This window comes from Siniperca chuatsi, linkage group LG3 (genome assembly GCF_020085105.1).
Source record: "Siniperca chuatsi isolate FFG_IHB_CAS linkage group LG3, ASM2008510v1, whole genome shotgun sequence".
Classification (NCBI taxonomy): Eukaryota; Metazoa; Chordata; class Actinopteri; order Centrarchiformes; family Sinipercidae; genus Siniperca; species Siniperca chuatsi.
The window spans coordinates 33,553,443-33,580,530 of NC_058044.1; the positions used below are offsets into that span (position 1 = coordinate 33,553,443).

The 27,088-nt window shown below is 39.3% G+C and overlaps 1 protein-coding gene across 12 annotated transcripts in view; it reads left to right on the forward strand.

The window, feature by feature from the left end:
• Positions 1 to 27,088, forward strand: part of LOC122870684 (teneurin-3) — a 422,149-nt gene that overhangs the window by 338,535 nt on the left and 56,526 nt on the right. For 9 of the 12 annotated variants that reach the window (XM_044185050.1, XM_044185062.1, XM_044185096.1 and 6 more), the window contains 4 exons: positions 1,378 to 1,521; positions 21,606 to 21,677; positions 22,808 to 22,985; positions 23,698 to 23,718. In XM_044185050.1, coding sequence (XP_044040985.1) covers positions 1,378 to 1,521; positions 21,606 to 21,677; positions 22,808 to 22,985; positions 23,698 to 23,718 — 415 coding nt within the window. The remainder of the gene's footprint in view (positions 1 to 1,377; positions 1,522 to 21,605; positions 21,678 to 22,807; positions 22,986 to 23,697; positions 23,719 to 27,088) is intronic. The other 3 variants (XM_044185069.1, XM_044185086.1, XM_044185118.1) reach the window with 1 other exon arrangement.

A 27,088-nucleotide genomic window follows, 5' to 3' on the forward strand; every position in this document is an offset into this window, starting at 1 on the left:
GATTGATCAGCATTGATTCATCAGACCCATATTGTTTCAACTTTAACAAATACATTTATTCAGGTTGAGTCAAATCCAAACTTGAAAGTGATAACAATATTTTTTATCATGACACTATCAAATACAGAGAATTATCACCAGAATCTGCAGCTCCCCTCAGCTTTAGGGAGCTTTATAGTGAGTTTCAGCTCATCGTTAAGCTGTCTGGCTTGCAACTTTGCGGTAAGGGGTTGACTCTCACCGGTCTCATAGTGTCGTTTTCAGCCGCAACAGGCAACTGTTTTCAATGAAAAAGCTCTAAAAATCTGTCGTACACTACCTGCTCAACACCAAACATCAGACAGACACAGTTAGCAACTAGCTGGTGAACACAGTGGAACATTCAGCAACAAAAGAGCCAGATATTTCCCTCAGGAGTTGGTAGAGGCAAAAACAGAGCTAAAAGAGAGTGAATATTAGACTTACATTCATCAGGTGGACACAAACACAACTCTAAATTGATGATAATGAGGTTCCATAACTGCTGGAACGCTAAATAAGCGGCTAACAAGTTCGCCAAATAGACTTAAACGGTGATGATGTCAGTGTTGTGTTCACAACTTATTTCTGCTACCCCCAGGTGGCCAAAAAAAAAAGTTATTGCAGGTTTAAAGAAATTAATTATCTTCTTGTATCAGCATTTGATTTAACGTAAGCCCATTTTAGACCAGAACACACCTCTATTCCCCTCAATCAGCTCATTACTTGCTAGTGGATATTTTTCATATTTTATATTGCCTCATAATTACCCAGTTAATAATTGGTAACCAATGCACCTATCGTGGCATTGTTACACAGCTAAAAGGTTATACATTTTTGTACTATCACTTCATAATTACTGTACCAAGTAAATACAAATTACTGTAAAATGTAGTTGTAGCATTTTCTAACCCACATTCTGTGTGGCACCTTTGCTTCTCTTTCTTTTCCTGCCTCTCACAGCAGTGTGTGTGTGTGTGTGTGTGTGTGTGTGTGTGTGTGTGTGTGTGTACGTTGATTAAGCAAGTGTCCCACCCATGAGGTGACAGTGTTGTACCTCATGAAGAGAGGCAGACAGGCCTGACAAGTACTTTCTCAGTGCAAAGAAAAAAGTCGAAGTGTATGTGCGTGTTGGGCCAGAGAATGAAGGCCCTTAGTAAACCAGCAACGGGAGTCAGTGGATATTATAAAAGCAGACAAATGGAGATTAACTCTGTGGTTCACCATGTTTTCAACCTGTTGTCTGTTTGCTTTGGTTTGAATCACAGAAACTTTCCCATTTGACTGTTCTCATGTTCAAACCAAACCAAAGGAAAGAGCTGAATGACTGTCCTTACCCTGTGTGTATGTGTCTAATAGTGTCAGTGGGGTTTGAATACGAGTCCTGCCTGGACCTCATCCTGTGGGAGAAGAGAACGGCCATTTTACAGGGCTACGAGCTGGATGCTTCCAATATGGGAGGATGGACGCTGGATAAACATCACATCCTGGACCTACAAAATGGTAGGTGCCATAACATATCCTGCATACTGCAGCTATATCTTCATATACACACATAATGTCCACACTGCAAGATAATGAAACATAATAATGCATGCAACATTTCTTGACATTTTTTATATATATGATAGCTGAGGTTAAGAGTTTCATTTTCTACTGAAATGTGAACAAGCTCAAAATACAATACATATTCCTCTCTCTCTCTCTCTCTCTCTCTCTCTCTCTCTCTCTCTCTCTCTCTCTCTCTCTCTTCCCCACATCACTAAGTGGGTAATTATATGTCTAAGAATAAGAGGACAACGCTAATAGCAGTTTAAAAGTATGTTAATCTCAGCAGTTGTCAAAGCGATTGTTGTCATGTAGGCTTTGGTAGACTGAGCGGAGGAAAAGAATTTAGAAATGTTTACAGTGTGTGAGAGCGAGAGAGGGGGGGGGGTCCTTGTTGGCCTCTTGGATTTGTTCTAGCTGCCCAGTGGTATTTTTGCCAGCCTTTCATCTCCCTCCCTTTCTCTCTCTCACCTCATACACAGTAATTTCAGAGCTTCATCTCTCTCCTCCTTATCTCTTCTCCTGTCATCTCTCCTCTCTTTGCTTGCTTGTTTTAGTCATGTAGTGTATTGTCATCATATCTTTGTTTATTACGGTTTTTACTATCTTTCTTTAGGTGAATTTTTAATCAGAAGTCTCTCTTCTGCTTTTTCTCATCATGAACTACAGAAAAATGTGATTTCACTTGTTGAATAATTCTTCTTAATTTTGTAGCATGCCAGTTTGTAATTTAGAAACAATATATTATAGTACTGCCATCCAAATAAATGATGAATTTAAGAAAAAGCTGTGACAACAAGCTAAATTTCAAGAATTGTTAGTATGGTCCAAGTAGAAATGTGTAGCATTTATAGTTGTTCATTTTAGATAATGCAACAGAATATTATACATTCCAGCTTGGAGGGTACATCAGATTATATTTTTTAAAAATTTAAAAGAAGCAGCACTGAAAATGGAACAGTCACCACAGCATCCTGCCACCACTGTCTTTGTTTGTGCTGTGATTTGAAGAGTTTAGGTCTTTTGTTTCAGTTTTATTATTGTTAACAAGAACAAGCACAAAAACTCAAACTTTTGGTTAAAAAATATCCTTGTTATCTAAGGGTGATATCCACAAAATTAAAAAATATATTTAAAAAAAAAAACTTAATAAGAATATAAAGTACAAGACCAACTGAAACAAAATTACAGTGAAAACTTGTTTGTTTTCATAATTTATGCAAATATCCATTAAGGGTGTGGTTGCCCTGGGCTGCCTGCAGTGGCAGGCAGTGGTGGACTGGTTTAACTGATTGGTCTGAATGTGCTGCATGCATTTCCAGACTTTTCCTTGTTGAAATACAGATTTGTAATAATAATAATAATAATAATGTATAATTGCCTAGTTTGTAAAAGATGCATTATTGAAACTCCAGTGCTGTTTACAGAATTACCTATATATTTCGCCTATATCTGAATGAATGAGATTAATTTCCATTCAGATAGCCCATCTTTCAAAAACCGGTTCATATAAGAATAGATACATATTTAAAAAATGCGTTTTGCAGCCTCAAAGGCACTTTGACTTTATAACCCCTCCTCCTCCTCCTCCCTCCTTCCTTGCTGTCCTCTATCTGTCACCCCATCCATCACATTGCTATTCATCCCTCTCTGCCTGCAGCACTCTTGGGCTTTCAGCACCTTGTCACTCGATTCAGTGTGTGTGTGTGTGTGTGTGTGTGTGTGTGTGTGCATTTAACATGCAGGTGTGATTTGTTATTTTCTGTATATATGTATACTGGTCTCTTTGGGTGTGATTTTGTGACTTGAAGGGACAGTACTCCAACACACAATGTGTGTTTGTCCTTTTGAGACTAAAACACACGATATGGACATAGATTAATCTTGTCTGTGTGTGTGTGTGTGTGTGTGTGTGTGTTCGTATGTGAGACCATCAAACATTCCTGCAGTATTTTCTTTGTAGTTTGTCTTGTAGCTCCACTAATGATATGGATGGGACGATGTGTTAGAAATGTGTTGGAAATAACATGCCTGTACATTGAGTGTTGACTTCTAATGGTCTGGCAGTGAGACACTCTTCAGTGATTTCATTGTTTCTTGTTCTGCGTTTTCATGTTTAGATAGGGAAGACCAGCTACTTTTCTATTTACTGAATGTCTCATATTCAACTTTGAGTTTAGTCTTCATATTAATCTGTAGATAAAAACGGCAGTAAGGCAGTTGGAAGGTATGTCCAGGATTATGTTTGTAAATCAGATGGTCCAGAAGGGAGTGCTATGAGACTTTAAGACAGCAATCTTAATCAGTGGCTGTGTGGAGAACACGAGCAGTATATTGTTGGATCTACAACACTGACGCACATACAGTATTATGCCCACAGGACATTGCCATCTTAACCACAGTCACACTACTCATTATCCTCCTAACCAATTAAAGGTGGGGTATGCGATTCTAATCCAATACACGTCTTTTTGTCAAATTCACCAAATGTCTCCTCGTGGCCAGATCGCTGTCCGTTCTGTGTGTTGGTACACAGCCCTGGTTCTGTGAATGGGAAACAAACAAAGTGCCTTGAACCGAGCCACACAATACTATTCCAGCCATTCCAGCTATGATTTGTGCGTCAGGTAATGTTAAAGTACTTGCCCATGGACATACTTTCTAGTTTGCCAAGATATGCTGTTGTTGTGATGTTTGCTTTAGTAGCAGGAGAGTTGTGACTTCTCAACTCTATTTTAACCCAACAGGTCCTCAAATTTAGGAAGCTGTGACTACTTGGTTAATATAGTCACAAAACATAGGTGCTGTTGTCAGTCTTTGAGGGTCCAGATCATTTTCTGGCTGGATCTGGCACAAATTAAGCCCTGGCCAGTGTGTGAAAAAGTGTGTGAAACAAAACTGATTTCACTTTCTATGAGCAAAACAAAATATTGACACTTTTTATGCATGCTTTTTCTGTGATTTAGTAATTTATTTCACAGGTATATAATGTGAATGTTTGCTCTTAGCCCTTTCAAAACTTCATGATCATTAACATTTAATTGGATTAACTATTGTACAGCATTTCCCTCCTAGATTAGATTATATTCGATTACATAAGAGTCCTAAATGAACCAAAGTATCAAAAATACGTTACTATGTAACTGGTTCTATATTTAAAATGAACTTATATTATTTTGTTCTATTCTTAATGATTAACATTCATTTACTGAATCATTCACCCATTCAGAATTTTTTGGTTAACATTACATATAGTAACCAAACGTTCTTTAAGAAACATTGTTTTTCTGGATTTAATTTAAAAAGTCAACCATAGAAAAGGTTTCAGACGTAGTCATCTGGACACTGTTTTCAGAATCAAGATGTTTCGGCTCCCATCTGGAAGTCATTCTCAATTGTGAAAAACTGGGACGGGAACTAGAAATTTAAGCTACTCTGTGTTACATAAGCCCTGCCCTCAGGAAGGAGTCTGCCTGAGTATCTGTTAATAGCTATTTTCACCTGAAACTGACCTAATAGTTTCCAAGACTGAAACCTTTTCTACGATAGAACACTCCTGGACGAATGAGTGACTACACTGTCTTAAAAAGTCAACGATATTAAGTATGGTACATAGGCATCACACATGTAAACACAAATTCATGTCTATCTTCCTTGTAAAAAGTCTATGTTAAATCTTGTGGTTTGGACTATACAGTAATTCTGTATGTTGCTAAGCCATAATTTTTTGCAAATGTCATGTTAAATAAAATCTGTATTCCTTTTCAGCTTGTATATACCAATTAACTTCCCATGGAGGATGTTACATAGCCCTATAGGGGAGGACTGTTGATGAGTCAGAACATCGTTCATAATTTCTTTTGATTCAGAAAATGGTATAGATAGCAGTACCTCTTATATAGCCAGTTGTAATGAGGAAACGCATTGAGTTTTGTTTTTTATGGTACTACAAATTTAGATTTTTGCTTTGATCCTTGTTCATGTTAGTGATTCTTATTGAACAACATAAACTAATGAATTGGATTACACAGTCATTTTTATCCTTCAGCATGGATCTTTTGTTTTAAGGTGAATTTCATGAAAAGAAATAGTACAATTAATATTTTGTCGTTTTATGAAATAACATAACAGCATAAAATAAACAACAAAATACAACAAAAGTCTGACAATGTGGTAAATAATTATTAAAATATTCTTTCCATTACTAAGCATTGAATCTGACTTTTCTGTTTAGCAACAGTGACTTTTAAAATCTCAATAAACTCAACTTTTTTGTGTGTAACCATGAAAATGATCAGTGCTTAAGAGTTAGCGTGGATTTTGCACCAAGAATCAGTAATCCATGTCATGTATTGCCAGAATGTGGATATTGTTCCACATTTATTTTGGGAAAGAGGCACAAAAATAATAACAAAAATAAAAACAAAGACAGAAACCAAATTAGATAAACAGGATTTTATAAGACTAGGAAAACAAAAAATATATGAGAGGAAAGAAGAGAAGAAAAGAGAATGAGGGCAAAAAAGATACACACCGGATGTGTGTGCAGAGGCTTGTCCACACCTTTGCACACACACACACACACACACACAGAGGGACACACACACCTGGTGTTGTGTGATCGATGAGCACTGCTGAACAACTCAGATAAGACTGGATGAAAGAGAGAGTGTGTGTGTGTGTTGAGGGGTTTCAGGGGCAAAGGGTTGACAGAGTTGATCTGCTTCCTTTTGCATGCATTGTGAGGATGTTTTCCAGTGTATGTGTGTGTGTGATTCCCATTCAAGTGTACTTTTGAGTTTTTGAAGCCCATGTCTATGTATTCACACATCAGTGTGTGTACAGAGAGAGAGTGGGGGAGTGTAAGTGTGTAAGCTGCCTGGTAAAGCAGATCAGCCACTGTCAGAGTGCTTTAGCTTAGTGCTTTGCTCCAGATAACATGAGAAAGTGTTGCTTTTTTTCCAGGACATCAAATCAAATAAAAATTACTTGAACTTTAAACAACTTTCCATTTTTGTGTTTTTTTCTGACCATTGTCATTACACAAATTCCAAATTTAAGTGTACGTAGTTGAGTTTAAGAAGTTTAAAAATATTATGAATGATTACACTAAATAAAGTAAGCAAAATAATATCCAAAAACTCTTTCCTTATATTTAATGACTCAAGTAAATGCAAAAAAGCAAGTAATCTGCAGGTAACAGACTCAACAGTACACCTGCTCCCTCTGATAAAGTTTTTGTTAACTTCTCTCACCCTGCTAAAGTAACTGACAGACACTATGCCATTTGTTATCAAATTTAGCCTTAGCTTCATCTGAGTCAGTCTTCTCCTCCAGCCCTAACTAGTTCAGGCAGCAGTGGTTGCCTTGATATGTGTGTTCGAGTTGTATGACTCCTTAATACAAAGCAACATCTAGTTGTGACCCTCTGTGACAGGGTGCATGTCTTTAAGTTTTGATATGTTCAGTCAGAGAGTGATTTTTTTTTCTTATTGAACTATTTCATTAGAATTTTTATAGATCAGAGAAAAGTCTAAATAATAAACTTCATTTTATGTAACAGAAGTTTGATTATCTGATTTCCTGCTCCGGTCCACCTTGCGACCCCTGTGAAGGTCCCAACTCCTAAGTTGGGAAATCAAATTTTTCTTGATAAAATTTGGTTTTCCCATCAATTGTATTCTAAGACTTCTGCGGCATATGTCCATGTGAAATTGACCCAGGATCCAACCTAGGTAACAGAATATTTTGTTTTAATATTTAAGACAACTCTCCACAACTCTGACACATAGGACCCAGTATTCTGAGAGCGGAGAGCACGGGATGAGACATAGGGTTTAATGAATGGAAATATCCCTGAGACGACAACGCAGCCCACTGTAGCTGATAAATCACTTTCCTACTGTTCCCAGATATCACATTTTTGGTTTTTGAGTTTTGAGCCACTGACAGATGCCGTGTGGACACCACAACATGGCTAACGGAGCTAGCGGAGCTAATGGCTAACCTCCACTCTAGAAAATCCTCCCCTGAGGTTTATGTGAACATCAACTGGTTTTTTATTATTATGCCTTGCGAGGACAGCCTAAAAGCAAAAAGAGACATTACTTACATCAAGGAGGATATCCGATGGCTCTCAGGTGAACTGCGAAAAAACTCTTCTATCTGATTTTATTGACACCGCAGCCATACTGTCCAAAACAATCTCAGTCATGAACTTCTCGCTATTTCAGCTATCATCCTCTGGGACCCATCATTACATTCCTGGCCCTCCTCCTGTTCCACTCCCAGCTCACAGGTTACCTGGTCGGAGGTGGTAGTCAGACGTGGCAAGACGGGAAGACCGCGAGCTGCTTCACCTCCGTCCATAAACCTCTCAAATCACTTTGCCATGCTACCGGCTGATGACACAACTCACCCTGCTCGATCCCTTGTGGAATCAGACACTGCTCCAGGTGGGACAACTCCTGCGGCAACGGCTGCACTGGTGGCTAACCCACCTCCTGTTCCCACTGTTATCCAACGGGGAAACAGCTCTGTGGCACTGGGTATAACAGATCCATTCTCCTCCTCAGATGACCAGGTGTTCTACGCCGAACCACCCCTTGGGACTGAGCTGCGGGATCTGTTGTGCACCGTCCTCCCTGGCGCTTGAGCAGATTGTGAAACTCCCAGGACCCCTGGATTCATTCCTGACAATTATGAAAGTAATAGTCCACGTTGGCACCAATGCCTGTCAGTAGTCCGAGCTGACAAAAAACTATTTTAACCATCTTTTTAGTCGCATGCTTGCTGCTAATTTGCAGCACACTGTTCTTTCCTCCATACATTTGACTATTTACATCACACGTGTAATGCCCACGACAAAGACTGTTGCACCCTTCACTCACATCAAAATTAATCTTGATATCCCTGTTTGCTGTATTGTTATCTATCACCCTCCAAAACCCAAATATAGTTTTTTATCGGAATTTTCTGATTAGATTTCTTCTATTGTTCGTAGTTATGACCACATTTTATTGGTTGGTGATTTTAATATTCATGTTGACAATCCTGATAATCGTTTCACATCTGAATTGTATTATTATAATATTAATATTATTACTTTATATGAATCTAAAACAGCTTAGTCAGTATCATCTCATACACATGAAAGGGGCCCCACTCTTGATTTAGTTGTCACCCTGGGTTTAGACATGAACGCCGTCCTCTCAGATCATAAAATGGTTTTATTTAATATAAACTGCATTTCTGCTACTCCCTGTTGTAAGCAAACAAGTGTACACACATGTTTCAAATAGTAATAATAATAGTATTACTCAGTGCAACAATCGGTAAATGATATGGTTAATCAGTTTAATACAATGTGCTTGAGAACTCTGGACCAAATAGCTCCTATGAAAGCTAGGTCATGTTGTCCCTTCAACCCAAGGCGTGAAAATATTAGAAAACTAAAATGAGAATGTAGAAGAGCTGAATGTACATGGAAAAAGTCTAAAATTCAAGTTCATCTATTACCTATGAGGGAGTTATCTTCATTCAATTCACTGGTAAAGAGTGAGAGACTCTCTTACTTTTCCAATCTATTTGCCTCTAAAAAGCATAACTCAAGATTTCTCTTCAATACCGTCAACAGTCTAGTAAACTCTGCCCCAGCTACTGTTTGTGCCACCTCTGTAGAGGAATGTGAGAAGTTCTTTAAGTATTTTGTTTATTTCTCTATGATTTGGTTGTATGGTATTGTACTTTGTGAAGCACCTTGTAACTCTGGTTTTGAAAGGTGCTATAGAAATAAAGTTTATTATTATTATTATTGTTATTATTATTAGTTTATTAATATCAATAATAAACCCACTATTGAGTTTGTCAGTGTATTATTATAAGGGTTCAATAGGGTAGAACCCTATTTAGTTTTTCCTGGTTTATTAGGACCACGAATGCAACACATTGTGGTGACCAGTAAGTAGTGATGGGAACCCTATTGAAATTGCCATTGGTAAAAGTGGTACATGGGAGGTATAGACTGGTGCACTCACCTCAGACACCAAAAATGACACATCCACCAGCAGGTGGCGCTATAATCAAGGTAAATGCGTTTTGGCCAGTAACTCCCACATAGTACATACATTCGAAACCTTACATGCCCGCGTTCCCTGAATTGAGCTGCATCTCGTGATATAGGCCATGCCCATTTGAGCCTATAATTTTTTTTAGATATGCAAAACCTACTTTTTCAAAATCCTTCTACGCCATGAGTCCGATCTGCACAAAATTTTGCACAGAATCTATTGACCCTCATGATCTAAAGTTATTAAAATAATATAATAGAATATAGTTATAAAGGTGCAACTTCCTGTAGGTTGCAGTGAAACTGGAAGTGATGTTATATCTCCACATAAGGATTTAGTGGGATCTATTGTTGAAATTGCAGTTTGCAACCATTTGAATACCGTTCGGATCATCCTCCAGTTCCAAGCGTGTAGGAGAAACTACGGTGGCCATGAAACTTGTGGAAAACTGAAAGGCCCTATCGAGAGCCAGTGATTGTTTGTCCATTTTGGGCTACTGTAGAAACATGGTGGTACAACACAGCGACCTCCATGGAAGGGGACCTGCTCCCTCTTTAAATAAAAACGGCTTATTCTAAGGTAATGAAAGCACAATGATTCTTTTTTTCAGGCAAATATACAATAATTAAAATACACTTATGAATATTATATTCCATTTCAGCCAATAGCTCCTCCTAAATGTTACATAGTGGACCTTTAAAAAAGAAACTTATATTGATGAAAATAAATAAATCCATCAATAATAACAACAATAATAAAAGTGTCATCAACAACAACGGCATTAATGATAATAATAATGAAAATAATGGATATATGGGTACATGTATTGCTTATGAGTTATGTTAATTGAATAAAAATAGAATAGAAAGACAGACAGGAGAAAATTTCAAGACAAGCAGTCAAGCAAATGTGATAATACTAATAAATAAATATTGATGTATCGTGCCTACAAGGAGAAAATAAAATAAAAAATAAATATGCCTGTACACATGGTTGGGTGTATTGTGATATTTAGAAGGTGGTTATCATGGCTGGGACCTGTGGTCATGTAGTCATTGTTTTTTGGATGAATTATATTTTGAGTTTAGATTAAAAATGTATTCCAGGTGTCATTAAAGACTGATGTATTTTTTCTGTGAGCTGTTAATCTCTCTACAGAAATGTGTTCTGAGATGGATATACAGTGGATATGGAAAGTATTCAGACCCCTTTAAATTGTTCACTCTTTGTTTCATTGCAGCCACTGAAATGTAGAAATTTTTGCAAAGTTATTAAAAAAGAAAAACTGAAATATCACATGGTCATAAGTATTCAGACCCTTTGCTGTGACACTCATATTTAACTCACATACTGTCCATTTCTTCTGATCCTCCTTGAGATGGTTCTCCTTCATTGGAGTCCAGCTGTGTTTAATTAAACTGATTGGACTTGATTAGGAAAGGCACACACCTGTCTATATCAGACCTTACAGCTCACAGTGCATGTCAGAGTAAATGAGAATCATGAGGTCGAAGGAACTGCCCAAGGAGCTCAGAGACAGAATTGTGGCAAGGCACGGACCTGGCCAAGATTACAACAGAATTTCTGCAGCACAAGGTTCCTAAGAGCACAGAGGCCTCCATAATCCTTAAATGGAAGAAGTTTGGGACGACCAGAACTCTTCCTAGACCTGGCCGTCCAGCCAAACTGAGCAATCGTGGGAGAAGAGCCTTGGTGAGAGAGGTAAAGAAGAACCTGTGAAGAAACCCCCACAGATCACTGTGGCTGAGCTCCAGAGATGCAGTAGGGAGATGGGAGAAAGTTCCAGAAAGTCAACTATCACTGCAGTCCTCCACCAGTCGGGGCTTTATGGCAGAGTGGCCCGACGGAAGCCTCTCCTCAGTGCGAGACATATGAAAGCCTGTATAGAGTCTGCCAAAAAACACATGAAGGACTCCCAGACTATGAGAAATAAGATCCTCTGGTCTGATGAGACCAAGATTAAACTTTTTGGCGTTAATTCTAAGCGGTATGTGTGGAGAAAACCAGGCACTGCTCATCACCTGCCCAATACAATCACAACAGTGACACATGGTGGTGACAGCATCATGCTATGGGGGTGTTTTTCAGCTGCAGGGACAGGAAGACTGGTAGCAATTGAAGGAAAGATGAATGCGGCCAAGTACAGAGAAGAAAGCCTCTTCCAGAGTGCTCAGGACCTCAGATTGGGCTGAAGGTTCACCTTCCAACAAGACAGTGACCCTAAGCACACAGCTAAAATAACAAGGAGTGGCTTCGGAACAACTCTGTGACCATTCTTGACTGGCCCAGCCAGAGCCCTGACCTAAACCCAATTGAGCATCTCTGGAGAGACCTGAAAATGGCTGTTCACCAACATTCACCATCCAATCTGACGGAACTGGAAAGGATCTGCAAGGAAGAATGGCAGAGGATCCCCAAATCCAGATGTGGAAAAACTTGTTGCATCATTCCCAAGAAGACTCATGGCTGCACTAGCTCAAAAGGGTGCTTCTACTCAATACTGAGCAAAGGGTCCTAATACTTATGACCATATGATATTTCAGTTTTTCTTTTTTAATAAATTTGGAAAAATTTCTACATTTCTGTTTTTTTCTGTCAAGATGGGGTGCTGAGTGTACATTAATGAGAAATAAAATGAACTTTTTTGATTTTAGCAAATGGCTGCAATAAAACAAAGAGTGAAAAATTGGGGTCTGAATACTTTCCGTACCCACTGTAAGTTTATAAAATTTTGAGAGAGTTTTCATGATCACTTAGCTTGGGAGGTTGTAGTGTGTTGTTGGTTATGTTAATTTTGGATTTTATTATGAATTTTAAAACATTTTAAAACATTAACCATTATACCCCCTGGGTACTGGACTACACAATTGGTTTCTGAATACTAAATTGAAGCACAGAAGGTGTCAACTCATCATAATACCTTACTTGGATAGTCCGCCTACAGGTTATAGAGTATAACATGTCAATTGTCTACCTTTTATTTGTGAAACAGCTGAATTGTTGAATCTCAACTAATAAGCTGTTGAAATGTTACAAATACTCTATAAACTATCTGTCCAAGTAAAGTGTAACCCAACTCAGTTCTCAGTGTATTTGTAGCATCTTAATGAAAGCACTGTTTTTGGTTGAGATTCTCTTTTACTGGTATTCCTCTCTATACTGCACTGTAGGGTGTATCCCTAGTTTGCTATGCATCCATATAAAAAGTAGACTATAGATTGATAGTTAGTTAGTTAGTTAGCTAGTTAGTTAGCTAGTAATGCTGGTTGGTTTCCAAGATGAGCAGAGTATTAATAATTCAGCTCACCACAGGAGGTTCCTTTTTGATGTCTCACTTTGAAGAACGAGTACATCCCTCTCTTCCTCTTTTCATCTCATCATCACTCATCTTCCTCCTCCTCTCACCTCACATTGTCTCTCCTCTTTCATCCTCTGTTCTTTCCATATTTCTGCTTATACATCTCTTTTTCATTTCAATCTCAGGTGCATTTATAACTTAACTCACATATAGGTACTGTGTGGATATGTGTGAATGAATGCGTGTGTCAGCAAAGACATGGGTGTGTGTCATAATCTATTCATCTCCACTAACATTATCAGATCAAAGAAATTCCTCTGAGCTTACCACTCTCTCTCTCTCTCTCTCTCTCTCTCTCTCTCTCTCTCTCTCTCTCTCTCTCTCCAAATTGCATTGAGAGAGAGCTCAATGCAATTCAGTTAAATTCAATGGTTTTATTGGCAAATTGATCAAATATTTGGACAATAATCACACCAGTAATTGAAAAAAAATGACAGAAGGGACTCTTTTTGGGGTTCAGTTCTTGGGTTTGTAGTGCCTAAAATCTCAGTGTGTCTTTGGGGTTCAATTTGAGATGTAACCAAAATGTGTTTTTTTAATGTTAATAATCAATGGGTTACGGCCTAATTCTACCCTGCATGCATTGGTGCACAGGGTCTCTATGGGATGCTTTTCCCATCTAGTATAGTCCTGATGACTAAGTGGACCCCAAACTTCACTACCATAGAGGGCGATTGGTTGGATTACACTGTCAAATATTTTAGTCCAAATTCTAATTGGTATGTCTATTTTGTAAAATTTTCTTCTAATTGCATAAAATGCTCTACATGCTTTTCGTTTCTGTGCATTCACTGACCAAAGACCAGAGTTACCTGAAGCACTGATTTTGAGCCCCAGGTAATCATAATATAGGGTGTAGGCCTATAGCAACATCACTGAAGCCAGGCATGGCCTTCGGCCACCTATGCCTACTCCCAGCAACCTCGTCTACCAGACGAAATTGTGGACCCACTCTAATTTGAATTGATATTTGGTTTCCTGAGATCTAGGCTTCTTTTGGAAGATCATTATTTTGAATTTGTTGCCCAGTTCTGTGGGTGACAGCAGCACCAGGTCATCCACATAGAGCAGAAATTTAACTTATTAAGTGTTAGGCTAGGGGTTCCAGATTGCTCCAACCGTACTGCTAGGTCATAAATGTAGATGTAAAATAGAGTCAGAGACAAGCTGTCCTGAAAGACGCCTCTCCCTTGAGTGAAGAGCTCTGTAGTTCTGTTGCCAATTTTTATTCCACATTACTGACATACATTGACTTAATTGTGCCATAAAGTTCTTATTAAGTTAATTATTTTGCTGACGATATTCTCTCTGAGCGATATAGATTCTCAGCTGAGTGAATACGTTATATATGCAAACTTGTGATTAAGTGATTTCCACATCTCCTTCACTATGGGACAGTGTCAGACCTAAATGTAATGTTTAAATTTGCTGTATCAAGTTTAAAGTTTCAGATGCAGTTGTGATACCCGTTGTCTCTGCAGTGAAAGAGGGGTGAAATAATTACTAACATGTTACACAGTCTTGATTTCATAATGGACATTTCTGGTATGATATTTTAACCCTGTCAACACAGTTTAGACTTATCTATCAGACATCACTAAAAATCAATAATAATAATCTTTGTTAGGTTCATTATTGATGATAAATGATCTGAAGTCTATAGTTTTTGAACGTTTAGTCATCAATGTTTTATTAGATTCAGTAGTAGTAGCAATTTTTAAGGTTTCCTTGATTAATCTCTCAATATTACTTACCAGGGTGAACTCTTCTGTGTTCTTTTTCAATGTGTTTTTAAGCATAGGTTTTTCAGTCTTAGGCTACTAAAAAAAGTTATTAAATACGTAAAAATTTGTGAGGTGTCAAATTCACTCAAAGTCAATCAAATAAAGTATGTGCTGATAAAACAATTTGATTTCTATCAAACTTTGATTTGAAGTGTCATTACTTACATCATTCGAACTTTGGTCATTGTTTGTCATGTTTGATAAACATTATATAGCATGTTTAAAGATAACTGAATGTTATTCACACAACTAATCAAGGCAGACAATAGAAATGATAGATAGATTCAAGACACTTATTCGCTTATATCGCTTGATGATGTTGAAGCAAAAGACAGACATGGCAAACAAAAAGTCAGAAGTAATAATAGCCTGAGTAACAAATCTAACCTTGCCTAACTCAGGAACCTCGCCCTACAGCCCAACTACCTTCACCACCAGCAGCCCTAAGCTTGGCTGTCCGCTAGTGATGCACAGATAATCAGCGGATCTGGTGGGCTGGGTCATAAAAATGCACATTCTGATTAATAGTGGGTGGGTGAAATAGGGTGATACATTTCCCGATTAAGAGAGATGCTGTGTGCATTTACGCATGAGGCACAGCAGCATAACGTCTTTGATTATTTAAATCTCCCGACACGCTGACAGGCTCGCTCAGGATCTAATGTTCAGAATCAGAAATACTTTATTGATCCCAGAGGGGAAACTCTTTTGTTACAGCAGCTCACTATCACATCAGTGCACACAGGAATAGAAGTACTAAGCAAAAAATATAATACACTATAATACAGGTCAGATAAATTAAGTACCAAGCGGGTATAAGTATAAAATTCAAATAAGTGTAAAGTACAACGTGGATTTACCAGTTGATGATAAGTATGTTTGGTATAAGTAAATTAATAAGTTAATTAATGTTCTGTGTTCTTCTACACATCCAAAAGGTCACACACACAGTCCAGGTTCATACAGTGAAAATGTTTGGAGTAAAGCAGCCGTCCTCCTAATAAATCCTGAGCTCCATCAAATCTGTCTAAAAAATGTATTTCAGAAGCTAACAGTTTAATTCTGTTTCCTCTGTCAAGTTTAGAGCTACAGTTTTTAGTTTTGCTGCTTAAATGTCCCACGATGTTTGCTGCACGCATGGAAACATTTAAAATTACTGAAAGCAGCCTCTCTAATCATTAGTAGTAAATCAAAGTAAATCATTAAAGAAAACACTCATACATCAATAGAACACACAATAAAGAAATCACTTGGAAAGTTGGTGCTGCTCAACATAATTTATAAGGCAAAAAGCCATCCATGTAAATGATTTATGCGGCTATGGATCACATCAGAGCCAATCCGCGCATCACTACTGTCCGCACCAAGAGGCCTCTCCTCAGAACAACGTGTCCACACTCAACTTTCTCCCTTTCAACACTTTGTAGTCCGTCTTCCCCGGTCCTAATCAGGCACAGGTGCAGCTGCTTATTCTAATCAGTGTCTGCCCAGCTCCCCTCCCTGACCACAGTCACTCCTTTACAATATCAGTCCTGTTACCTTCAGATGCTGCAGATTTAATGAACTGATGAATGAACTAATGTCTACTGGTTTGACAATCTGATACTGGAGCTTAAATTTTATCATTTCATGTTAGCCCTCCATTACAACGGGGCTTTGTTTGTTGCAGGCCTGTCTGGGGAGTTTGGTGGTCCAAAACATATTGATTGTAGCCGTGCTGTGTGGCGCTTCATGGCTTCACACCGTACAAAGTCCTTCAGGGAATGCCAACCAGGTGCAATCCGGTTTAGATCAGGCAACCTACTGTATTAAATGGAAAAGTCAAACATTTGTGCCTTGACACAGAATAAAACCAAACGCATCCAGCTGTAATTGCAGATGTCGTTTATAGAGCACTTATCAAAACAAAGTACAATGTGCTTCACAAATAGAAATAAAATACCACAGTGAATGATAAAATATAAAATAAATAAAATACATAAAAATAATAAACAGATAGCTCAGGTAAGTTCAGGATATGCTTTCCGATAAAAATGCGTTTTGAGAAGAGACTTAAAAGAAGACTCAGACTCAGAAAACCTAATTTCTTTGGGCAGGTTGTTCCAGAGCCTCGGGGCCCTGGTGGCAAAAGCTCTGTCCCCCCTTAGTTTTCATCCTGGACTCAGGAACAGACAGAAGACCCCTGCCTGAAGATGTACAACAGTTTCTGCATCACTAAAATTTGGGGGAGGGAGTGTGTATGCCGCACATATGTACAGATCATTATCACATTTGGCAATATTTTTGTTTAAGTTAAGCCAGATGTGTGTTGTTGCTTTTTAAATTATTTTTAGATAAGTCCTCCTTATACCACACAATAACCCCACCTGAATCTCTTCTGTGACGTATGTATTTCTGTTTGAGTGACGGTAGTATTATCTCTCTATAGTTTGAGGTACAATGGGTGTCTGTGTCGTCTCAACACCATGTTTCTAATAATATAACAATATCTTGACTTTTAATGCTAGAGATGAATTCTGGGTCTGTGCTCTTCAGTCCAAAAGCCGAAGAGCACAGACCCTGAATGTTCCATGAACTTATAGACAGAGATTTCATTAATAATTAATTACAAATGTAGATCATACATAATGGCAAGTAAAACAGTATGTTCAAATGATTAAATACAGAAAGTACAGAATACACTCAGGAACTAAGGAGCAGGCAACAGCCTGTGTTTTTGTTTCTATCCAAGAATCTTAAAGATGAGTTGTAGCAGTTGCTTCACCTCTCCGATGTCTGAGTGGTTGGCCACTACCTGTGCATAGGTAGGCTGAATCTCAGGGGGTGGCCTGCTCTGTCAGTTGGTTCTCCGGTTGGCTGAACTCTGGTCGGCAGCCCTCCTGTTGGCTGGGCTTTGGTCAGATGGGCTCTGGCAGGCTGGATTCTGGTAGACTTGGCTCTCCTAAGCTGGGCTCCGCTGGCAAATGGCAGTCTCGTCTCCCTTGGCCAGTGTGTTGTGTGTTGCTGTCCATGGCTAGGCTGTGGTGGTCCTGTGGTGGGGTGTGGGACTGGAGGCTCTCTGTCGGCTGTTGTCCATCTCAGGTCCTCTGCATACATCCAGACATTGTCCTGATCCAGGTGGACGTGGTCATACAGGTGCTCATATGTGAGAGTGGGGTGATGGGCAATGTTGACCTTGTTTAGTGCTGCACACTCTGAGGTGATCACTGTGTAAGGAAGGAAGTCAGTCAGTGGCAGCTGTGTGGAGATGGTGATGTTAGCCCTAGGAAACCCCCTGTGTGCTGTCTGAGCCACCTTAATGATGGCCTCTGCCACCATCTCTCCCTTGTGCAGGTCATTTGTTCCAGTGTGGATGATGATGTTGTCAGGGTCACAGTATATGTATAGCAGTCTGTGGAGGACTGGGGAGACTGGGCTGTGGAGCTTCCAGGCTGCTGGGGCCAGGGCTGTGGAGCTGGGGAGACAGGGCTGTGGAGCTTCCTGGCTGCTGGGGCCAGGGCTGTGGAGCTGGGGAGACTGGGCTGTGGAGCTTCCAGGCTGCTGGGGCCAGGGCTGTGGAGCTGGGGAGACAGGGCTGTGGAGCTTCCTGGCTGCTGGGGCCAGTCTGTGGAGGACTGGGGAGATTGGGCTGTGATTCTGCCTGGCTGCTGGGGGCAGTGAGCCTGCGTCTCTATTCTGACTTTGAAGGTGCTGCTCTGTTGCTTCCATCCTAAGCAGCTTCTCCTCCAGATTGACAGGAAGTGTGTCTCTCTGCTCCATCTCCTTTCTCATTTGACATAGTTCATGTCAGAGAGTTTCATTTGTCCTATGAAGCACATTAATATTTTCTTTCAACTGGCCAACAGCAGTATTGGTTTCTTTAGTTTAATTTAATCTTTTAGCTGCTGAATTGTGTCAGACTCCGACAGCTTGTTCTCTTTGAATTCTATTATCTCCACTTCTAGGAGGGACAGACACTCCTGAATGTGCTGCACTGACACTGGTGTCCTGGAACTGTGAGGGGCCAGGGCTATTGAAGCGGGCTAGTGGAGGAGTGCTGGAGGCTGTGAAGTTGGAGCAGTAGTGCTGGGAGCTGAAGCCTGGGTGGCTGAATCTGATGGAATTGTAATTGGTAGCTGAAGGTTGGGTGTTTGAGTCTGAAGGAGCTGTATGTGCTGTTGCTAAAGGCACAGATGCCTTTTTCCAATCAGTGAGAGTTTTCAGTCTGCTGAAGTCTCTTTCAAACTCTTCCAGTTTTGTCTCTGACCCTTAAACCATCATTGTGCCTGTGTTGTATAAATTGATGTTGAATTTTGGTACAGTATCTGTATATAGCTGTCGGATGGATTTGTTGAGAGTTGAATGCTAAGCTTTTGGGTGCTACGTGAAGAACAGCAGATCTGTTATTACTACTCTGTCACCTTTCCTTTTTAAAGTCTGCTCTGAGTGTCTCTGAGTGTCTCAGCTTGTTTCTGTATTTTTTTCTCCCTGCGTCACTGGTCATGTCCTCTGGGTAGTGGATCACCAGACTATCTAAACTCCATCCATCTGGTTATAGTTGTTTTTGGTCCATTTTTCCAACTGAAAATCTTGCTGTGTTCTCCACTTTCTTTATATACAGAGCTAAGCTGTTTAGCTATGTTTTTTCTAGAAGTACAGTTTTTCTTTAAATTATAATGTGCCTACCCCTCAGAAGTGTTCTGTAGGTAATCCTTATTCTTGTTTCTTTCCTTTTCTTATATTAGTTGTTGATTTCCTCCTCCTTTTGCTGTCCTTTTGAGTAGTTTTGTCCTGGTCTAGGTCTGAGAATCCATGGCAGTTGGTAGCTGACAGTTGACAGTTGGTGCTGTTAACAGTTAGCTTGCTAGCTAACTAGCTTCTCCCGCAGTTTTGTTTACTGATTTTAGTTTACTGGTTTCCCACATTTACTTGAAACTTGCAGACTTAGTTCCCAAATTCTTTAAGTTTAATTTAATATAAATCTTTCCTCTAAACATGATCTAAGAGCAATTAAATTATTGCTGAAGTAGGAGCTCATGTTTTGTTGCCTCTTCTCTCTTGGTTCTCTCTCTCTCTCGCTTTCATCTCAGACACACACACTGACAAATTAATTAAATTATTTAATAATTATAATTTATGAATTATTTGCATCATTATGTATTAGTTAATTATTCAGTGTAGCAATATGTAGTAGTAGCAGTACATATATATACTGGGCAAATAAAAGTGCCGTGTTGTTGGCTTGTTAGCTTGTTACATCATTAGCTGTAGCTGGTTGAGGTCTCTTAGCCATGTAATTGTTTGAGTGTAACTATATCTGGTGATGAGTTGTCTTTAGAATTTATATGTTCACTATGACTGTCATGTCAGATGACACTATTGACCAGCTAGGCAGGCACATTTCACCAGAATACCCTACTGCTGGACATCTTCTGTACAATTGATATACTATGTATAACCACACTGTTGGCTTGTTTGGGTTTGTATTTGTGCAGCTGAATATCTCTTCTTATAAAGGTCTGACAGACCAGATGCTGTGAAAAGTCCTCCAGTCAACATTACATATTGTATTTTTAACTAAATCTGGAAAATACACCTGATGGGAACAACAGTCACTTCAGGTATCACCAAAAGATGTCACCAAAACACTCAGCATAGCGCTGACAGTAGTCTTAGTTTAAGTTGTTAACAACAGAAGTTGTGTACAACAGAAGATAAATTAAATAAATACATACACATTTAGCTTTTATGTGATGTTCATCTAAATATAGTAATAGTTTTATGGTCATTAAACTACTTTCTCAAAAGTGAAACACACACACAGGAACAGTAGCAGCATCCTTTTAATCTTACATGCTGTATGATCCTCTGGGACCCCCATGGTGAAAGAGAGAGAAACCATCATTTTTTAACACAGACATACCCACAAATGTGCATGCTTTATACTGTATATGCAGCGCTCACACATACATACAGTCTGTCTAGTGTTGAAAGGGACTGGCTGGGCTTACTTGGTGCCAGGGTGCCTAAAACACCAGAGGGACGGACACATACACATGCACACACAAACATAACTTTTGTCATCAGCACCATTAAGCAGTGAGGGAATTCCGCCATTTCAAGTTTTTGGTTTCATGTGACAGTCTCCTCCATAGTCTTGGGGGATGAGGGTTGGGTGGTGGAGATGTGGTGCTGTTTTAAACATTGTTTTTAGTTCATTTATGCAGTAAAAAGACTGTTAATGGTGAAAAGAGCAACACAGTGTCATAACATTTCATGAAATTGCACAAATGCTGATGTCCATCCACAATTAATTGGATATTAGATGATATTAGACATTCCATTTTTATTTGTCATGTGAAAAATTAATCTTATAGCTAAGTTGAGTCAGGTAAGACTTTTAGCATTAAGCATTTATGTTTTTCAATAAACTGAACTCACTGTAGAAATGCTTTAGATGAAGGCAGATATGGACACACGTCCACCGTCCACCACCCTCATCACAACACCCTCACTTTCAAATGTGCAATTATAGTCCAATCAACAAGCGCAGATAATATCACATCATTGTGAACCCCAATGACAAGGCCAGATCTGATTTTTAATAAAAGGACAATATAAATGCCGTATTTTGGTGCATTTTGGAATGACGGCTGTGTTAGTAAAGTCTCACCTCTACCGTACCAATGCTCTCAATCACTGCACAGACATTAATCCAAAGTACAATTAGTCTGGCTGTATTTTCTCTCTGCTGCCTCTCTGTACTCTTTATAATATATATATATATATATATTCCTTTCTTTCATCTTTACATCTTTTCTCCACCAGGTATACTGTACAAGGGCAACGGTGAGAACCTTTTCATTTCCCAGCAGCCCCCTGTCATCAGCAGCATTATGGGTAAGTACATATTCAAATATTATCAACTTGATTGAGCTTTTAAGACCTGCACATTTGTGATCAGTGTTGCATTGCAGGATGGTTAGTAATTTTGTTTGACTTGCTCCAATGATTTAAGTTTGAGAGCCACAGGAATCTCACGGGACCAGGAAAATAATACCTTCTATTATGCTAGCTATGTGCTAGTAGCTTTCTAGCAACTACAAAATGGTAAATGTTAAATGGACTGTATTTGTATAGCGCCTTTCTAGTCTTCTGACCACTCAAAGCACTTCACACTACATATCACATTCACCCCATTCACACACTGATGGCAGGTGCCAACTGCTCATCAGAACAAAGAAACTAACTCAGTCACACACACACTCACACACTGATGGCACAGCCCTCGGGAACAATTTGGGGTTTGACGACCCGCTCCACCACCAAGCCACAGCTGCCCACACACAAAACTATATGAATTATAGGAAACATTTGTGAAAAACAGATAAGACTGTGTACATTTGAATGAACCTTCAGGTTTTTTCTTGTTTGGTTCAATTGTTCTGTTTTTCTTGTTTCTGGTTTACTAATAAAAACATCTGATATTTGCAACTCACACATTAAATGTAGTTCCTTGATGTAGTTTCTTCATGTACTCACCAAGACTGCAATCTCAATCTGTAGAAGAAATTATTCACTTCATATTTTGACAGAATTTAAGACTTTTTGGATAGAAACACACACACATATTTGGAATGTCCATTTCTCTATGCACCGCAGTCCTTGACAGCACTAACCCTACTTTTGGTCTGACACATTTGGTCAGTGCCCACGTCTTTTTACATGCCAGTGTTGAACTTCCCTTTTTGGGTGTAATGCCTTTGGAGGTTCACGGCATCCATAAGTGCCTCTATAGGGAATTGAACTCTAGGTCATTGCAATGGTGGACTGTGCATCTGTCCTACATTTTTAAGTCTTTCTTTGACTTGACTTTGTCAACTAAATGCTTGGCCCAAAACAGTGTTCAACAACTTGGCCTGAAAAAATTATATATAGAATGAGCTCCCAACTGGTGAGTCTGTTTTGTGGAAAGAGCAGAAATCAACTGTTGCAGTCAGATTAAAAGGGATTTCAACATCCTCTTCTAGGAAATGGACGTCGCCGCAGCATCTCCTGCCCCAGCTGTAATGGGCAGGCGGAGGGCAACAAGCTGCTGGCGCCCCTGGCTCTGGCCTGTGGAGCAGATGGCAGCATCTTCGTTGGAGACTTCAACTACATCAGGAGGATCTTCCCCTCTGGGAATGTTACCAGTGTCATGGAGCTGAGGTAAGAGGGGAGGGGGGAAGGGAGGGAGGGTGGCCTCTGCTGCTGCTGCTGCTGCTGCTTTGGCTGAATCAGGGATTTGAATCTAATCCAGAGAATACATCTACTAGTGTCACATAGATAAAGGTCTCACTCAGAGAACTCCATTTTACAGTAAAGCTTTGCCAAAACCATTTCATCCAGGTTTCTCAGGGTCATTGTAAATGCATGAATGTTGGTGGATTTGAGTAAATCAGAAAATGTCCTTGGTTTTTAATTAAAACCTAGCCTCCGAATTCATCTTTCAGCTTTTCTAGGCATTTTTCCTTCCTGCACTCAACTGTTAAACTCTACATCATTGGTCTTGGAGGACTTTGAAGCAGTGCTCGACAGTGCTTAACAGTCAAGTATTTACTCTTTAGCCAAAGTGCTTAAAGATACAAGAACACTTCAAGAAAAATCTGGATTATTGATCTGAATTTAGAAACATGCTTCTGGCACACTCTTGAGTGGTTATTTCTCAAAAACTCCTAGCCATCTGAAATCTTTTTCCAATTGACTTCTGTGAAGCATGATTCAAATTCTGAATTTTCACTGCAACTTCTAACGGTTCCTTTTTCGTTTTCCATTAAATTTTTCTTCTTGTGATTTTTGTCGTAATACCTATCAGAGACCAATCTGTCTACTAACTCGTTTCTTCTCTTGTTTTCTTTCCTTTGCTTGCACTGTATTAAAGAAACAAAGATTTCAGACATAGGTAAGAGTGACTAATCCTTTTCAACCTTTAACCTTATTTTCATTCCACTGTAAATGTATGCTGCATACGCACCAGACTCTAGTCTGCACATTTCTTCCACCCCTCTCCTTTTCAATAAAGAAAATCACTGATACTCATTTCGGGCTGTTCTCAGACCTGCGTATACTTAGTCCTTAGCCCAAGGTCACAGCGCATCAGGATGAAAGTGAGCTGGATGAGGCTGTTAGCAAGCTAATTTTGTGCATGTAATTTCTTCCTGAAGTCCAGTAAAGCTTTAAAGCTGCAGATTGCATCATGTTTCCTACATGATGAGGAAAGTATCAAATAGGTCAGACAAACAGATGATGTGCAACCAGACAGCCTTCACACCAGTTAGTAAATTAGCTTAAAGGATAATTCTGGTTAATTATAATTTGGGTCTTATTTTTGTTGTTTTGGCTAGAAATGATCGATCTTCCATAATCACATTTTACTCATTTATGAAATCTGGAAATGTGGAAAAAGGTTGGGGAAAAAGTATCTCTAATAATTGCTAATGTTTGCTACTGTCTCCATTTACTTTCTCTCTCTAATCTTGACAAGTGTTCATACGGAATCAAACCTACTCTTCTGTTGTCAGCTAAATACATTTACAAGTATTGTGCTTAAGTACAATTTGTACTTTATACTGCTACTCCACTACTGTACTGTACACAAGATATCGTTAGTTTAAAAATACTGAGTTGTACATTGTTATAGATACAATACCTGCCAGTATACAAAGTAGTTCAACTTTTAAAGCAACATTTAAAGGCTTTCTTAAGGCATCAGTAATAATAAAACAATAATATAAAATACAGTACATACAAGTGTAAGGGAGTGAAGGGTCTTTTCTGCATAGTTAATACTTATAGTTAATAAAAATTTTACATTTATTAAAAAATTTTACATTTATTAAGTTACATTGATTCTTTTTTTCTTTTTGGGCAACACTGACATGAGAAATCAGAATCAGAAATACTTTATTGATCCCTGAGGGGAAACTCTTTAAGACGATGAGATGGAGCTACGGCAACAGGCAGCATGCACGTTGGTGCCTGTTATCGCACTCACTGCCATTTTTGTGGCGAACATGTTAGCAAACAGTTTGCCTATTTATACATCCAGCAGACACAGAGCGACATTATAATTTGGTGTTGTGTTTTTGGCCATCTAATGAATGTAAGTCAAATATCTACTGTTCTTTAGCTTTATTTTGATCTCCACCAACTCCTGAGAAAAATAGCTGACTCTTTAGTTACTAAATGGTGTACTGTTTTCACCAGCTCTGTCTGCTGTTTTGTGCTGAGTGGGTAGTGTACAGTGGGTTAATGAGAGATTTTTCCCTGAAAAGCTTCCGGTTGTGGCTGGAAATGAGGTTGATGAGAGTTTCTGGCCAGAAAACAAAAACAATGAGCTAAAAGAGGCTAAAATATGGGGCTGTGTAGAGCAGTTCAGTGATAATCTTCTGGGTTTGTCACTACATCTACTTTTTCTTTCGCCTGCTCCCCGTAGGGGTCTCCACAGCGGATCATCTGTTTCCATCTCGCTGGTAAACTGGGGCCTGCCCAACCCGGCATGGAGATTTGATGATCTGCATATTTGATCTGGCATAGGCTTTTTTTTTTTTGCACCGGATGCCCTTCCTGACACAACCCTCCCCATTTATCTGGGCTTGGGACCAGCAATTAGGAATGCACTGGCTTGTGCATCCCATGTGGCTGGGGAACAACCCGGGGTTCAGTGTCTTGGCCAAGGACACTTCAACATGTGGACAGGAGTAGGTGGGGAGCGAACCACCAACCCAGTCATCAGTAGACGAAGCATTATGTTTTCAGGTTGTTCATCTGTCCATCAGTATGTACGTACATATGTATGTCCGTACGTACATATGTATGTCCGTCCCATCCTCGTGAATGCGATATCTCAGGAACACCTTGAGGGAATTTCTTCAAATTTGGCACAAACGTCCACTTGGACTCAAGTGGACGTTTGTGCCAAATGTAGAACATCATGTAGAATTTGTAGAACATGTAGAATTTGGTAGTCAAAGGTCAAGGTCACTGTGACCTCACAAAACACGTTTTTGGCAATAACCCAAGAATTGATGACCATATTTTACAGTTGACTGGAAAATTAATTGGTGACACTTTTGACTCAAAGGTCAAGGTCACTGTGACCTCAAAATGACCTTGACAAACACATTTTTGACCATAACTCTTAAGTTGCTCTCCCACACTTGATGTGGTAATTATGACAAAATTTCACACAAATGTTTAATGGAATACAGCAATTCTTTTCCTAAAAGGTCAAAGGTCAACTTCTCTGTGACATCATAATGTCTTTCTTGTTGTTTGTCTTCTAACAACAAACAACATAAACAAATAAAAGACACACTACACTTACCATTCTGGTACATCTGCTATTCGCTGATTTTGGTGCACAATAGACTCCTCATCTGGGTCTGACTGAGGCTCAAACATGTATGGTTGAATCTCTCTGATGTTTCGTCTAACTCTAGCCATCTTGATGCGCTCTCTCATCAACATCCATGCTCTCACTGGCACCGGTCAACCTAACAAGCAGCGGTGGTGGACGGGGCAAAGAGTAGATGTGCTTCCAGTCCCTTTTCAGAGTTTTTTAAAACTTTTTAAGTGGGATAACCATGAACCAGACTCAGGGTGGGTGGCCATCTGCCACAGCCGTGTTGGATTTAGAGAGAGAGAGAGCATACAGTAGCACAATGCAAATTCCACATAAGATTTTAAAATAATAATAATGTAATAGTAGTGGTAATATTAATAGTAATTAAACGATAATAGTAATAATAATGATAGTAATAATAGTAATAGTAATAAGACTAATAATAACAATTGTAGTGTGGTTGTTGAGCAGGAACATGAGAGCGGTAGGAGGCCTGCAATCATATATCCAGACTCTACAGTACACTGTTGTGTAGTCTATCTGATATCATGGATTTTGTCTGTGGTGCTGCCTATCCTGAGTCTTGAAAATGTTTAAATCTTAATGGGATTTTTCTGCCTATATAAAAGTTCAATGAAAACAAAAGGGCATGCTGTCTCTGTCTCATACACACAGTCTGTCTATTTTTAGCTGTCTTAATTTAACAGCCTGTGATCATCTGCTGATCACCAACCACTGAGACTTACGGCCAGAAACCTGTTGAGGTCTAATATATGACACTTGCTCTCTGTGTGTGCGTGTGTGTGTGTGATGGATTTTATATGACAGTGTGGCTGGCATCATTAAGAGTGTGTCACAGACAAATGATGGCCCATCGCACCCACGTAGCTCTGTTCAGACTGACAGACAGTCAAACATACAGTCAGTA